This window comes from Oryx dammah, unplaced genomic scaffold, assembly GCF_014754425.2.
Source record: "Oryx dammah isolate SB20612 unplaced genomic scaffold, SCBI_Odam_1.1 HiC_scaffold_6, whole genome shotgun sequence".
Classification (NCBI taxonomy): domain Eukaryota; kingdom Metazoa; phylum Chordata; class Mammalia; order Artiodactyla; family Bovidae; genus Oryx; species Oryx dammah.
In genome coordinates this window covers 18,102,460-18,117,737 of record NW_024070190.1, presented here as the reverse complement: position 1 = coordinate 18,117,737, position 15,278 = coordinate 18,102,460, and the positions used below count along the sequence as shown (strand labels likewise).

The 15,278-nt window shown below is 45.5% G+C and overlaps 1 protein-coding gene across 3 annotated transcripts in view; it reads right to left on the bottom strand.

Moving 5' to 3' along the window:
* LOC120865148 (anthrax toxin receptor-like) overlaps positions 1-9,918 on the bottom strand; it is a 30,498-nt gene extending 20,580 nt beyond the window's left edge. For 2 of the 3 annotated variants that reach the window (XM_040242144.1, XM_040242145.1), the window contains exons 1-2: positions 9,694-9,914; positions 3,736-4,514 (exon numbers count right to left, since the gene is read on the bottom strand). In XM_040242144.1, coding sequence (XP_040098078.1) covers positions 3,736-3,992 — 257 coding nt within the window. In that variant the 5' untranslated portion in view covers positions 3,993-4,514; positions 9,694-9,914. Of the gene's footprint in view, positions 1-3,735; positions 4,515-9,693 lie in introns of all 3 variants that reach the window. The other variant, XM_040242146.1, reaches the window with a different exon arrangement.
* Between the last annotated feature and the right edge of the window lie 5,360 nt (positions 9,919-15,278).

Below are 15,278 nucleotides of genomic sequence, written 5' to 3'. Positions count from 1 at the left end.
CAGGCTCCTCCGTCCATGGGATTTTCCAGGCAAGAATACTGGAGTGGGGTGCCATTGCCTTCTCCCATGTTGACCTTACTTACAGATTATTTTGTAAAACACCTTACCTGGCTGGTGTCAATTAGGATGTTTAAAATCAGCTGTGGGCATAGGTGAATTTAGAAACAGACACATATGCGCAGCCCAAGAGAATGATCAGGAAAGTCTTGAGAAGACTGTAAGTTTTCACCTCAGGCTGGTCCCTAGGCTCAGTGGTGGTCTGGCTAAGTGCTAAAGAAATGTCCTAGTAAAGAAACATTCTACAAAGAATGGAAGAGGTGGCTTCTCCCCACCACTCCCATGTCTTTTTACAGTTTTGTAATGATTTCATGTTTGTTTCAGACCCTGGCATTTGGGAAATCTCTGTCAATATATTCAGTGAATAAGAGTTACAGGAACAGAAACTCTAGTGATCACATACAACAACAAGGAATATTCTTTGCAAAAATAGTTTGGAAATGTTTCAGAATAAATGGACTATTACATGAGTCTATATTAGCAGATAAAAGCAAATACAACCCAGTGAGCTACGGTGAATTCTGCTTTCTAGATGCACCACATTATAGTAATAAAAATCCTAGTTTTCAACAAAAATAATCGTAAAAAATACAAAGAAACCAGACCATTGTTCATTCAAAGGAAGTAAATAAAATTATAGAAATCATTCCTGAAGAAGCCAAGGCATCAGACTTACTAGAAAAACACTTAAAATCATCTTAAATATACTCAGACAGTGGGAAAATAAAGACAAAGAAATAGAGGAAATCGGGATAGTGATACCTGAGCAAAATAAATATCATGAAGGACAAATTATTAACAAATCAAGGAGGAATTTTGGAGCATAAAAGTATAATAATAAATTGAAAAAACCATAATTATGGTGGTTCAATAAAAAATTTTACTAGGCAGAGAAAGGAATAAGCAAAGTGGAGGACAGGACAATTGTTACTGTCTAGTGGAGAATCCCAGGGACGGGGGAGCCTGGTGGGCTGCTGTCTATGGGGTCGCACAGAGTCGGACATGACTGAAGCGACTTAGCAGCAGCAGCAGCAGTGTTAGAAGCATAAAGAAAAAGGGAATAAAGGTGGTCAGAGTCTGAAGGGCCTGCAGGACACACTTAAGCAGAACGGTACACATACTGTGTGAATTAATAAAGCAAAAAAAGACACAGAAACATTATTTGAAGAAATAACATCCAAAAATGCCCAAAATTAGATAAAATATACAATCCTATAATTCCAAGGATCTTAGGTACAAATGAAATAAAGAGATTCGCATCAAGACACATTATAATCTTACTGTTGAAGACAAAGGCTAAGACTCTGGAGTTCAGATTCTGGATCTGTGTATTCTATATTGAGGCTTTGGTAGGTCATTCATCCCCAGGCCTTGAGCAGCCTCCCTGCCTCATGTGTAAAATGGAGATAATAATATTTATTCACATTATGAAGACGACATGGTGAAGAAACTGCTTTCCTCTCCCACCCCTGTCTCCAATCTAGCAACACACCTGGCTCCCCCAGCTGCCTACCATCCACACTCTCTGGAATCCTGTAGCCTCTGATTTCAAAATAGCTCCAGAATCTGTCCACTCGTCACTGCCACCCATATCTACTGGTCCGCACTACCATCATCTCCTTCCTGGATTCCTGCACCAGACCCCTCACTTAGAAGGCTCTATTCTTGGGCCCTGCATCTGTGACTCTTTTAAACCCAATCCAATCCCACGCCTACTCTGCACAAAAGTCATCCAAGTCTTCTTGACACCATCTCAGTCTGTCACTATAGTCTTTCCTGGGTACCTCTTTAGAACAGTCCCTCCCTCAAACTTCTCATTCTCCTGTCCTGATTTCCCCCCTGGGGTTTATCCTCATCTAATACCCTAGCTCCTCTTTGATTTATGTCTTGCCTCCTAAAACAAAAGCTCTAAGAGGAAAGGGACTTTTCAAGTTCTGCTGTGTTTGCTACCTTATCCCCACTGCCCAAAACAGTGACTGGTGTATAGAAATTTTCCAGTAATTATTTCAGGGAGTGGATGAGCAAGGGAACGAAGGAGTGAATAAGACTGCTCACCAATGGATGAAAGATCCAGAAAACTCTGGGAGTGTCACCCACAGAAGTCTGATCCGCACCCCACCTCCCCACAAAGGGCACGTGGGAGAGAGTGAGCTAGGGAGTCGGGGCTGGATCAGGGGCCCCTGCAGTGCTGGGGAGTTCCCAGGGTGTATGACTCTGCCTTCCCTTTACTTTATCCTCATCCTCCATGTCTTCATCTGACACATGCTAGGAAAACGATACTCCCAAACTCCCAAACCAAACTGCCAAACCAAACAACTCCCATTCATCCTCATCACAACCTGGTGAGGTAGGTATGAAAATCCCATTGTACAGATGGGGATGCTGAGGCAGAGAGAGGTGAGGCAACTTGCCCAAGCTGCATGACCGATGAGTGGAGTCTGCTTGACTGCAAAACTGGAGCTGCCTCCGCAGTGGTCATTATTCCCCTCTCCCCAAGAGTAGCAGGAAGCAGCCACAGGAGAATGGCTGTCCTCATCCTCCAAATATTCTCATCAAGATGGCTTTGAAGGTACCAAGGCTTTCTACAACTGGACTAAATGAGCATGGTTCCCAGGGAGAAAAGGTTACATGAATTTGCTGTGGTTTCAGACAAGCCTTGCCTGGCCCACTATAGATGTGCTCTAGGCTTATTCTTCTTACTCTAATGGCCTAAGGCTGGGGAATGGGTATGTAGGTCCCTTTCTTGGACACCCTCTTCTTTTCCACCCATTTGCAGAATCTAGCAGGATTTGGTCCTGGCACCTCCACCAGCCTCTGTTATACCTCATCCAATCTCTAGGAGTCCATTTCCCTTTTCCAAGAGATTGCATAGGCAAATATATTCCCACTCTGTCTTCCAGGATTGTCTTGAGGGTGACAGATGTCAGTGATGAGCTTTGGAAACCGTAAAACGTTTCAGTGATACGGAGAATCAAGCCACTCTTACTACTAAATAAGTAACGTTTATCCTCAGTCTCATAGAGGAGTTGAAAATGGAACCAAGGCAATCTCTGCAGCCTGAGGATTCACCCTGCCCTTTCCTTTGAGGGTCAGAAGGTACCTAATGCACAGCCCAGGTTTCCCAGGGCCACAAGCAGACAAACCAAACTGTTCTTAAAGTGCACACAAATTAAAACGTGGTTCTCCAAGCTTTCGAAGAAAGCAGCAAAACAGTTGCAGCCAGCAAAGCAAAGGACTTTAAGCAGAAACACTACAAGAATGCCTACCAGAGGACACAGCAATCTCTCTGGAAAGAAAACAAAACCAAAACGCACTGTGAGCTTCTTACAACTGCTGAGAAGGCAGCGCCTAGCAATCACCTGCCACTCCAGGTGTTTAAAAGTCATGCACGTGCGTCACAGATCCAGGCCAAGCTGAAGAAAGAGAGACAGAGCCACTGGGAAACCTTATGGTGCCCTTTTTCCTTTCCAGAAGTAGACATCGCAGGAAATGCCTGGGGCTTTCTTTATGTCTAGGAACAAGGAGGCCACAGAGGTCTATTCCTTGGGTCTGACGGAGACTGTCCTCACCTCCTCTCTCACAGGGCCTGGGGACCCCTTGAACCCCTTCTTCCCGTCAGTGACCTTGGTGACAGAGGCTCCTTGAGGAGCAAAGGTCCCAGATGGGAGGGCTACTCACGCATCCAAGACTAAATAGAAGTCAAAGGCACCGTCACAGTCGTGCAACTTGCTCGCCTTGCTCCTGACGCTCCTGTGGAGGCTTCCCCAGTCTGGGCTGAGGTAGCGGTGAATGGTTTTCCAGCCAAAGTCAAGGTGGCGGAAATTTCTCCAGTTCAGGACATCGTGCTGGAAGCTCCCTGCACTCAGCGGTGGAGGGAGCAGCAACAGCAACAGGAAGAGCCCGGGGCCGGGTATCCAGGGCCCACTGCCCTCCATTTACCTGGCCATACATACAGCCCTGTTGGACCCTGGCCACTCCAGGCCCCCTCAGGCCACAGCCCCCACGACCTCCGCTGCCCAGGACCCTCCACCCCTCTAGCCTTCTAACCACAGTGCACAGTGAGCCTCCCCAGTACCTCCCCTGAGGGGGAAGAGGCAAAGATGGTTGGCTTTGGGCCCTTCCCCCACCCCAAGGAAGCAGAATTCCTTGTGATGACCCTTATAATGGACAGGAAGGTTGGCATAGTGACTTTATGACCTGTGGTTCTACTCAATGTCCTGCCTGTGGACAATCCTGGGAGGAGGCAGGAGATCTTTGGAGGGGCAGTAGGGTGAGACTTCTGTCCCTCATCCTTCTCAGGGGGCCTTTAAAATCCTGGAGAAACCATACCTTTTGGTCGACTGAAAGAGGGCAGCTGAGATGGCTTAGATGAGGACATCACTGTTGGGAGGAAGTCTGGAAAGTGGAAGTGTAAAGAGTTTCAGTGGTCATTCTTGTGACTCAGTAGATGGAAAGATCTAGAAGGGGAAGAAGGTCCTGCAAGGATGTCAAAGCACCTTGTGAATGAAGGACATGCCAGTTATTTTCTGTTGTTTAACAAACCACCCCAAACTGAGGGACATAAAGCAAGAGCTGTTTTATTATGGGGCTTCCCTGGTAGCTCAACCTGCAATGCAGGAGACCCTGGTTTGATTCCTGGGCCAGGAAGATCCCCTGGAGAAGGGATGTGTTACCCACTCCAGTATTCTTGGGTTTCCCTGGTGGCTCAGGCAGTAAAGAATCCGCCTGTAGTGTGGGAGACCTGGGTTCGATTCCTGGGTTGGGAAGATCCCCTGGAGGAGGGCGTGGCAACCCACTCCAGTATTCTTGCCTGGAGAATCCCATGGACAGAGAAGTCTGGCAGGCTACAGTCCATGGGGTCACAAAGAGTCAGACATGACTGAGCAAGTAAGCACAAGCTTTTATTATGTTCATAGTTTCTGGGCCCAGAAATCAGAAAGGGCTGACTTGTGTCTCCATAGACCAACCTTGGACATAAACAACTCTGAGTCAAAAGTGTTTCAAAAACTCATATGGTGAATATAAACATTTTAAGAAATAATTTTACCAATTTATTTTATTTTATTTTGTGGGCACAAAAGAAGAGAGAAATATGCTGCAAGTCATTCTGTAATAAATATAAAATAGATCTTCAAATATGCATAACAAAAATACAAAAACTACAAATGTTTATGAATTGTGTTGGAGATTTTTGTAGTTCTTCTTATTCAAGTAGTGTTTTAAATAATGGAATATCTTAAATAAAAGATATTTGGAATTGATGAAATCCAGTATACTTCTCCCTACAGCTTATTAGGTTTTCTTTGCTTCACATCCTTCATGACACTTGCTATTGTCATATTTTTTTATATTTTTATATTGATTCAACATCTGTTTCAGTCTGAAGGGACTGATGTTCTGTTCAACAGATTTTGGTCATTCATTTTCCATCCTTTGTGAAATGCCTGTTTTTGCATGCATCCATTCTCCAGTTGTTTCTCTTTCATATTGATTCCTTAAAATTCCATGTTTATTTAGGATACTAATCTTTTATCAATTGTTGCAAAGATCTTCTTCAATGCGTGGCTCTTTTTTCACTATTTAATGCCTTTTAATAAAACAGAAATTTTTGGTTTTTATGAAAATGAAGTATAGTTGATTTGCAATGTGGTAGTTTCAGGTACAGAGCAAAGTGATTTATATAAGTAAATACATTTATTCCTGAATAAGTGTGTGTATATATGTGTGTGTGTATTCTGTGTATACATATGTACTCTTTTTTTAAGTTCTTGATTTTAATGTAGTTGAATTTGTCACTTTTTAGAAGCTGTTAAGTTTTGCACAGCTTGTATCTTATTTAAGAAATTCTTCTTTGTTAAGGTGAAAGAGGTTTTATCTTAAAAGTTTTAAAGATTTGCCTTTCACACTGACATCTTGAATCCACCTGCAACTAATTTATAAGCGTAATTCTTGCTACGGATCTGATTTCGTCTTTCCCATATATAGAGCAAATGGTTCCCACATCATTTGCTGTCTGTTCTGTTTTATCCTCCATGATTCACACGTCACCTCTGATATGTTCAAAATCCATACAGTTGCGGGCCTGGTTCTGTGCTCTCTGTTCTATCGCCTGTATCCATCTATTGGTTTATACTGAGAGTGTTGATGCCACACTGTCTGAATTATCATTACGTGAATGACTGTATTACTGGTTTTCCCTCTCCCTTCCTCTTGTAGAGGGCTGCTTCCCTGCCATATTCACGGCAGACTCAGACTTGATTCCACCGAGAAAACATTAATAGAAGTTACGTGTGCCACTTCTGAACAGAATCTCTAAGAATCCAGGTGTGACTTAAGTGTAACTAACAGACTAGTAGCTGAGTAAGTGAGAAGTGCTGCTCCCTCTTGGGAATCTGGGATGGACATGTATGTGTGCAACAGTGAGATACATGAGTGAAATATACTTTGTGCTTTTCAGCTGATAAGATTTGGTGGGGTTTGTTATAATCTGACATACACAGGGTTCAGTTATTATACCTAGCCTAACATACACAGAGAGCTAGAGCAAGCCTTGCTAGTACAAGGTAATTCATTGTTGGCCACTTGTTTGTTCATGCACATTTTAGAATCAACTCTTGATTTTAGAATTGACTCTTCACTCCACCAAAACCTTCTTAAGATTTGTTTATGATTCATTTTGAGGTATTTGAATCTGTAACCGGGACTCCTCTTCTCCATGAACGCAGGGATGTCTTCATTCATTTGGGTCTTTCTCAATACCTTCCATTTCCCTATGAAGATCTTCACTTCTTTTGTCAAGCACCTTCTCTAAATAATATTTTTTGCTGCTAGTGTAAGCAGTACTTTAAATAGAGTTTTAAGTTGCTTAAGTTTTAAGGTACTTATTGATTGATATAGTCACTCAACTTACTAGGCTCTCTTATTTTAAAAATTTAACTATAAAATCCTTTGGGTCAACATAAAAATAAAAAGCTTTGTCCAAAGAGTAGAGCTATGATGGAGGCATTCTTGATTTTTAAGAGAATGCCTCTAACACATCACCATTAAGAATGATACTTACTGAAAGCTTTTGGTAGAAATCCTTTATCAGATAAAGGTATTTCACTAATATTCTTGGTGTGCTAGATATGAATGAATGCTGAATTTTAACTAAAACTTTTTGTATATTTTGTGAGAAACACATATTTTTCCAGTAATCTATTAATATGGCTGATTAAATTAATGCAGCAGAAACAACATTAACATATCGTCAATAGATTCAAATTGGCCATGATATTTTTTAACTGTTGGATTGAATTTAGTATTAGTTCAGATTTTTTTTGCCTGTGCTCATGAGAGAGGCTAGTCAGTAATTTCCAATTTTTGTGCTGTTCTTATCTGGATTTGCTATTAGGTAAGACTATTATGACCAACCTAGATGGCATATTGAAAAGCAGAGACTTGACTTTGCCGACTAAGGTCTGTCTAGTCAAGGCTATGGTTTTTCCAGTAGTCATGTATGGATGTGAGAGTTGGACTGTGAAGAAAGCTGAACGCTGAAGAATTGATGCTTTTGAACTGTGGTGTTGGAGAAGACTCTTGAGAGTCCCTTGGACTGCAAGGAGATCCAACCAGTCCATTCTGAAGGAGATCAGTTCTAGGTGTTCTTTGGAAGGAATGATGCTAAAGCTGAAACTCCAGTACTTTGGCCACCTCATGTGAAGAGTTGATTCATTGGAAAAGACTCTGATGCTGGGAGAGATTAGGGGCAGGAGGAGAAGGGGACGACAGAGGATGAGATGGCTGGATGGCATCACTGACTCGATGGACGTGAGTTTGAGTGAACTCGGGGAGTTGGTGATGGACAGGGAGGCCTGGCATGCTGCGATTCATGGGGTCGCAAAGAATTGGACACAACTGAGCGGCTGAACTGAACTGAACTGAATCCTTAATGGTACTGCATTTAGATGTTGGGTGTTTAGGGAGGTGATTAAGGTTAAATAGGGTCTTAAGTGTTGGGCCTAAGTCTAGTATCCTCATAAGAAAAGGAAGAGACACCACAGATGGGCTTCAAGCAGTCACAGTGAAAATGCAGCGTTTGGGACACAGAAGGACGATGGCTGCCTACAGTTCAGGGAGGTTTCATCAAAAACCAACCCTACTGACATCTTGATCTTGGACTTCCAGTCACTGTTTCTTGAAACTCTCTCCTTTCTTCTGGGTTCCGTTTCCTTCCTTCTGAAACACATTCTTTAGTGGTTCTTTCAGCAAGGTTGTGAGGGTGTTCAACTTAGGCTCTGTACCCCTGAAAATATCTGTGTTGTGCTCACTCTTGAATAGCAGTTTGGTTAGATACAGAATTCTAGGCGGACAGATTATTTTCGAGGTTGTCCTAGAAGTCCTGTAATTCCACTAAGGCTGACTGAGTTGCACATTAGAGATTTGATTTCTCATGTCCATATTAATTAGTGGGCTCTCTTCACAGAAGAAAAGTTTTGCTTTGGGGACCGTTACCAGAACTTTAATATCTGTTCTGAATTTCACTTTGCCCACCTCAGACTCATCATAATTTTGTTCCTTTACAATCTTGCCTTGTATAACAGATGCTCCCAAATCTTTGAGAAAAGCACAGAACTTTGTCACCTTATGAACCCACACTCTCCTTTCAGGGGCATCCAGAACAGTTATTGAGTGACTGAAGGAAGGAAGGTTCCCTTTAGTTCCTTAGGGATTCTCTCTTCCCCTATCTAATCTGCTCTGCCCTTCTGCTGGGCTCAAACAGTGTGACCCACACACCTGGATGCCACTGCAACCTTTCAGGTAGGGAAATAGATGGGGAAACAGTGGAAACAGTGTCAGACTTTATTTTGCGGGTCTCCAAAATCACTGCAGATGGTGATTGCAGCCATGAAATTAAAAGACGCTTACTCCTTGGAAGAAAAGTTATGACCAACCTAGATAGCATATTCAAAAGCAGAGACATTACTTTGCCGGCTAAGGTCCGTCTAGTCAAGGCTATGGTTTTTCCTGTGGTCATGTATGGATGTGAGAGTTGGACTGTGAAGAAGGCTGAGTGCCGAAGAATTCATGCTTTTGAACTGTGGTGTTGGAGAAGACTCTTGAGAGTCCCTTGGACTGCAAGGAGATCCAACCAGTCCACTCTGAAGGAGATCAGCCCTGGGATTTCTTTGGAAGGAATGATGCTAAAGCTGAAACTCCAGTACTTTGGCCACTTCATGCGAAGAGTTGACTCATTGGAAAAGACTTTGATGCTGGGAGGGAATGGAGGCAGGAGGAGAAGGGGACGACCCAGGATGAGATGGCTGGATGGCATCACTGAGTCGATGGACGTGAATCTGAGTGAACTCCGGGGAGTTGGTGATGGACAGGGAGGCCTGGCGTGCTGTGATTCATGGAGTCGCAAAGAGTCGGACACGACTGAGCGACTGAACTGAACTGAACTGAGACTCTACTCCCATCCTCTCACCCTCACTCCAGGGATGTCCTAATTATAATTAGTCCACGATCTGGCATGAATGCAGTCACTTAGAAGGCATTTCCTCTTGTCCCCAACCCTTTAGGCCCTGGCCTCTCCCACCCTCCGTGGGTAATTAAGTTCCCTGACACCTGTGCATTCTGTGAAGTCACAGAACTCACCGTTATCTGGCAAAACGCTGCCATTTCACAACTGAGGTGGCTCGGGAAAGGCTGAGAGGCCGAGGGTCAGCTCCAGTGAAGTCTGGGTGATTCTCGGGGAAGCCACCAATATGGAGCTTGCACGGCCGCTCAGCCTGGAAGGGAAGGAGAGGCCATGACGCTGATGGGGGTCTCTCAGCAGCGCACGGAGGATCAGCAGCCGCATGGCACGGACCATCTGTCCTGAGCGTCTGTCGCCTGGGTCTCGGAGACGTAAGAGGGTAGAAGTCGCAGCGCACGGATCAGGTACAGCCTCTGCCAGTCCAAGTGCCACCTCCAAAAGCAAGCCCGCGCGCCAGGGCACCTTCCACACTTGCGAGGCACGGGGCAAGACCTGAGCCAGCGGGGACAGCCGGTCCAGATACGCGGAGCTGGGCTCGCGGGCGGGCCAGGCCCCGCCAAGAGGGCTAGGTGAAGGCGCGCGGTGCGGCGTGCGGACCTGCGGCGGGCGGTGCCGCCAGCGGGTCTCCTGGGCGCCGCTTTCGGAGCGCTCAGCCCTCTCGCAGGCCCTTCCCAGAAACCCCTCTGCCCGCGGCGGGCGGGGCGGGGCCCGAGGCCCGAGGCCCCGCCTCAGAGGCGGGGCAGTCCGGGAGGGCGGGGACCCGCCGGCCCCCAGGGCTCGCGCGCCAAGTTCCGAGCGGCGTGTCACGGCCCCGACCTGGAGGCGGCCGGGGCTGCCCGCGCGTCCCCAGCGCCGCGAGAGAGCCGAGGTGAGACGCGCGGTCCTGCCCCCGGGACGGGGCCACGAATGGGCGTGGGGGTCGGGAGTCATCTCATTTCTCCTGGGCTTGCCCCGGGGCAGGTTCTCAGCCCTGCCTTGTGCTGCTCGGCCCTTCCCTCTGTCAGCAGCCTTCTCCGTCGCTCCTCTCTCCCTGCTCCCGTGCTGCTTGCTCGTCTCCCTGCCCTCTGCCTCTGTCTTGTCTCCTTGCTTCTTTCTGTATTTTTCTCTCATCTGTCTCACCTTTTCTTGTCCATCGTTGTTTTACCTGTGTCCCTCGTCCTTCCTTTTCTCTCTTCTTTCTCTCTCTCCTCCTCCCTTCTTCCCCTTTTCCTTCCCCCATCAAGAATTCCACCTCGGATTTTTTTTTTTTTTCCCTAGGTTGATTTTTTGTGCTGCAATTCTTTTAGTTTATCCCTTCAGCCGTTCACCCATCCTCTGCCGCTCCGTTATTAGCCAGAGTTTGTTCTGGGTACTAGGGTAATAACGATCATTTGTTCCAGACCCTTTCTCCAACTGATTATATCAAAGATCTAGGCATGGAACCTGTTCAATGCCTATTGTGGGAAAATACATCAAGGATCAAGTTATAAATCTCTGAGTTTTCAGGGTGAGCTGAAAGAAATACTTAGAAACAAGGCATTAATTGAATCCTTTTCTTGGTATTTGGCCTTTAGTAATAGACACAGACATCACCAGGAAGCTAAATTTTGCAGGAACATTAAGGGAACATGGGGGCCCGTACCATCCTTCTGTGCAGGCAGTACAAGGCCAGGTTGGTGGGGAGGGCCAGGGTGGGATTCAGAGAGCAGTTGTGGGAAGACAAAAGGCGAAAGCTTTGCATGGGAAACATTTGGGTGAGAGTTGAAACAGGAAGTTAACTATAAATTTATAAAGTGTATACTTGTCAATGCTGGTGGTGTGCAGAAATTAGGTTTCATAATTACTGTTGAATGATCTAGCCTTTTTATAACAATTATTGTGACATTGGAGAGTAATGTTTTTGTGTACATGAGGTAAGATCACAGTAGAAAGGTTTCATTTCCTTATCCAAGATACTAAGGGAAGAAATACAGAAAAACAAATCTGATTCATTTTTGAGAAGTGAAGTAGAAAATATTATATAGCAAAGCAGTTTTCTGCTTCTTAAAAATTTAATCAGACATGATTTCATTATTTGATGATATTTTTGTGTCGTGTATAGCGATATGTTCAAACATACACATACACATACATTATATATATATGTAAAAATTGTAAAAAGGAAACTTGTTTGGTTTTAAAGCTGCTAATTACTGCCCAACATTTGAGGCTTTTATTTTTCATAATTAATTTAACTTGCTCTTTGAATTAGTTATGATTTTTAGTGATAATTCAACTTATTTAACTTTTGGCTGATACGCAAAAGGAAATTTGTCAGTAGATAAATCACACAGAATTGAACAAAAATTAAAAATGATGGAAGAAGATTTCAGTGTGTTTATTGAAAGAAATTTTTTTTTCCCACTTGATGTCAAAGAACATCGGACACTTTCATAGGTATAAGCATGACACTTTGATTTGGGAGACTGTTTTCTGGACTGAAGGGTTAAATTGTCTTTTGCATCATTTAACCTCTGACTTCCCAGGTATTAGAATTGGGGGAGGGAGAGGAAAGGGATGCTTTTCCAATGATATAGAACTATCATGTCTGCTCTGGTTAGCAGATTTCTTTTTCAAAAACCCTAAGAGGTGACAAGTTCTCTTTAAAACAGATGATCACCTATTTTTTTTATTCTAGGCAAAATCTTGAGCTGCAGTGCTTTTGGATTTCTTTTCCTTCTCCGGTAGGCTGCATCTCTTCTTTCTAGCCAGGGATGTTCTTGTCGAGTCTGGCTGCGCAGTCTGTCATACACACCATGGACTTTTCCTCTGAAGACTGCCACTGGCATTGGCCAAGCTGTGCTAGGCCTGCAGCTGACCTCACAGTGGGCCTGGGGGCTGGCTGCATCCTGGGAATCCCGCGTTTGGTTCTGCGTGATCATAGCAAGCACTGCGACTAGAGGGATGTAGGCATAACTGAATGTGGAGCCTTCGAGGGCTGGCTGGGAAGCCCTTCTCTTCTTTCCCATCTCATGGCACCAGTAGCCAGCCTGCAGGAAGGCCTGGACAACCCTGCAGGTTTTCGTTTTCTCAGGGTTCTTCGGCCAGAGGATATCTAGAAAACATCTATGTTTCCCTTTTAGGAAAACCCAGCACCACACAAGCCACATATAGAAGAGGTAGATAGAGGATTATCCTTAGAAATCTTCCAAAAAAGTACGAGAGGCATCTCCAGAGTCTGAGGAAACCAAAGTCTTGGGGCCCAGAAGACTTTTTTCTGTTCTCATTTGTTTTAACTGAAGAGGAAGCAGTGGAGAAAGGCACTGTCAGTGGAGATGGTTTCACTGAATAAGACCTAGTTTCTCAGCTGCAACTAGGGACAATTGGAGGCTGGCTGGCTAGCTTGGGGTGGTGAGTATGTTCAGATATCAGCAACATGTGATCATTCAGTTGCTTGAGAAAGAGTTCTTTTTCCTGTAAATGAAGGGGGAAGGTGGAAACTGCCCAGGCCGTTTGGTCCCTTATTAAACACTATTGTGTGCTGGTCCCTGGCAGGGAGGGGCATGAGTGGAGGGAAGGCAGCCCTGAGCTTGTGTTTAACCTTCGGAACTACTATGATAATAGATTACTAGTATGATGATAAAGCTGGGCTTCCCTGGTGGCTCAGACGGTGAAGAATCTGCCTGCAATGCAAGAGACCCAGGTTCGATCCCTGGGTTGGGAAGATCCCCTGGAGAAGGAATGGCTACACACTCCAGTATTCTTGCCTGGAGAATTCCATGGACAGAGGAGCCTGGCAGGCTACAGCATATATAGGGTGGCAAAGAGCTGGACACGTCTGAGGGATTAACATTTTCACTTTCACATTTATTGAGACAGGCTCTTTAGCACTCTAGGTATGTTAATCCACTTAATCTTCACGACCACCTCATGAAGTGGGCACTAAGGTGATCCATAGTGAGCCAACAGAGGCAGGGAGAGGATCAGCACCTTGTCCAGGGTCACGTGATTGGAGCAGAGCTGTATCTGACCCAGGCATTCTAACACTAGAAACCCACACACTTAAATTCCCTGTGAATGTGAGGCTGGAGGGTTCCTGGGACCGCCTGGTTAGAACCTGAACAGAAAGTTAGAATGTGGCCAGCGCTGCTCAGATGAGGGAATGATCGGAGCCTGCAGCCAGTGCCCCAGCAGTAGGTAAGAAACAGAGAAACACGCGCTTTTACACTATGGGGCAGGTGAGGCTTCACCTCTCAGAAAACCTCTTGTTTCGGTCAGTAAAACCCTGGTTGGTGGCCCAGAAGGACTGAATCCTGAGGGAGAAGTATTCCCAGTGGGAGGGGAGGACAGACATGGTCAGACCAACTCTTGACTTGGGAGGCTCAGTTTCAGAAGTCTGCCAAGATCATTACTTCATCTAAAGGCTGGGAAAAGGTTGGAGAGTCTGGGACTGAAGTCCAGTTGTTTCAGTAGGAAGACCACAAGGGTGTAAGTGTTAGTCGCTCAGTCGTGCCCGGCTCTTTGTAACCCCATGGACTGCAGCCCACCAGGCTCCTCTGTCCATGGGACTTTCCAGGCAAGGATACTGGAGCAGGTTGCCATTTCCTTCTCCAGGGGATCTTCCCAACCCAGGGATCGAACTCGGGTCTCCTGCACTGCAGGCAGATGCTTTACCATCTGAGCTACTGCACTGAATGATGTCTGTATGGCTCAGAGGTTTGTCTTGCTGAGCTCAGACTGAAAGAACCAAGGAAGGCAAGAAGAGTCCCTTCCCAGGACACACACAGCAGAGTGACAAGGATGAGTAAATAGTGTCAGGGATCAAGAGCCTGAAATGGACTTAGGCTACTGAGGGTTGTGGAGGACAGCAAAGTTCTTTAATACTGGATGGGAGGAAAAAATCAAGGGGTGCATAGATCCGCTTGCTGCCAGAACAGCTGATGTCAGTGGAAGGAGAAAGAGGAGGGAGCAGCTCTGCTTTGCTCAGCGATCGTCTGGACAGACAGCCACCTTCCAGTTGCCAAGGGCGTTGGTAGGTCCATGTAGGAAAGGGGGACAGAAGCAGCATTGAGCGGCTGTGCCTGTGGTCCCCTGACCCCGAACAAGCCACAGCAGACTCGTGTCATTTTTCATCTGAAAGACTTCCTTCTGGGGATTGCTGCATGCAGTGTACTCCAGAAGGAGTTTGGTGGGACATTCTTTGCACTTGCCTGAGTAACCTTACCCGGCGGTGCTGGTGCCTGTGAGAGTGGTGGCCCTCAGGGAGGGTGGACAGCATGCCAAGGTCTTCCATCAGCTCAGTACCTTGGTCTCCACCTTTTCTTCCTTCTCCTCCTTGTTCTCATTATCAAGAGTTGGATGATAACACTGACGAGGGATTTTGGGTGGATTCAGTAGTTGACAGAATCCAGATCTAGAAGAGTCTCAAAAAGCTGGAGCAGCACAGAGTTTATTGATAGGGTATCTGTAAGTTGTAGATGAACACATTTGGATTGAGACCTGCAACATTCCTCATGTAGTTGTGAAAATCCCATGACATAAGATGTGTTAAGCTCTTGGCATCTCTGGCGCATACGTTTATGTAGTCAATAAATGGTGAGATGTATATTTATATCATGAAGCATTCTGGTAGCAAACATTCCAGCCTGCAGGAAGACGGCATGTTTCAAATTTTATAGCTGAGAAGGTCGTCTCATCTGTCGTTCAGAACCCTGGAAGTTCTGTCAATGGGGTCTGCATGGCTGTG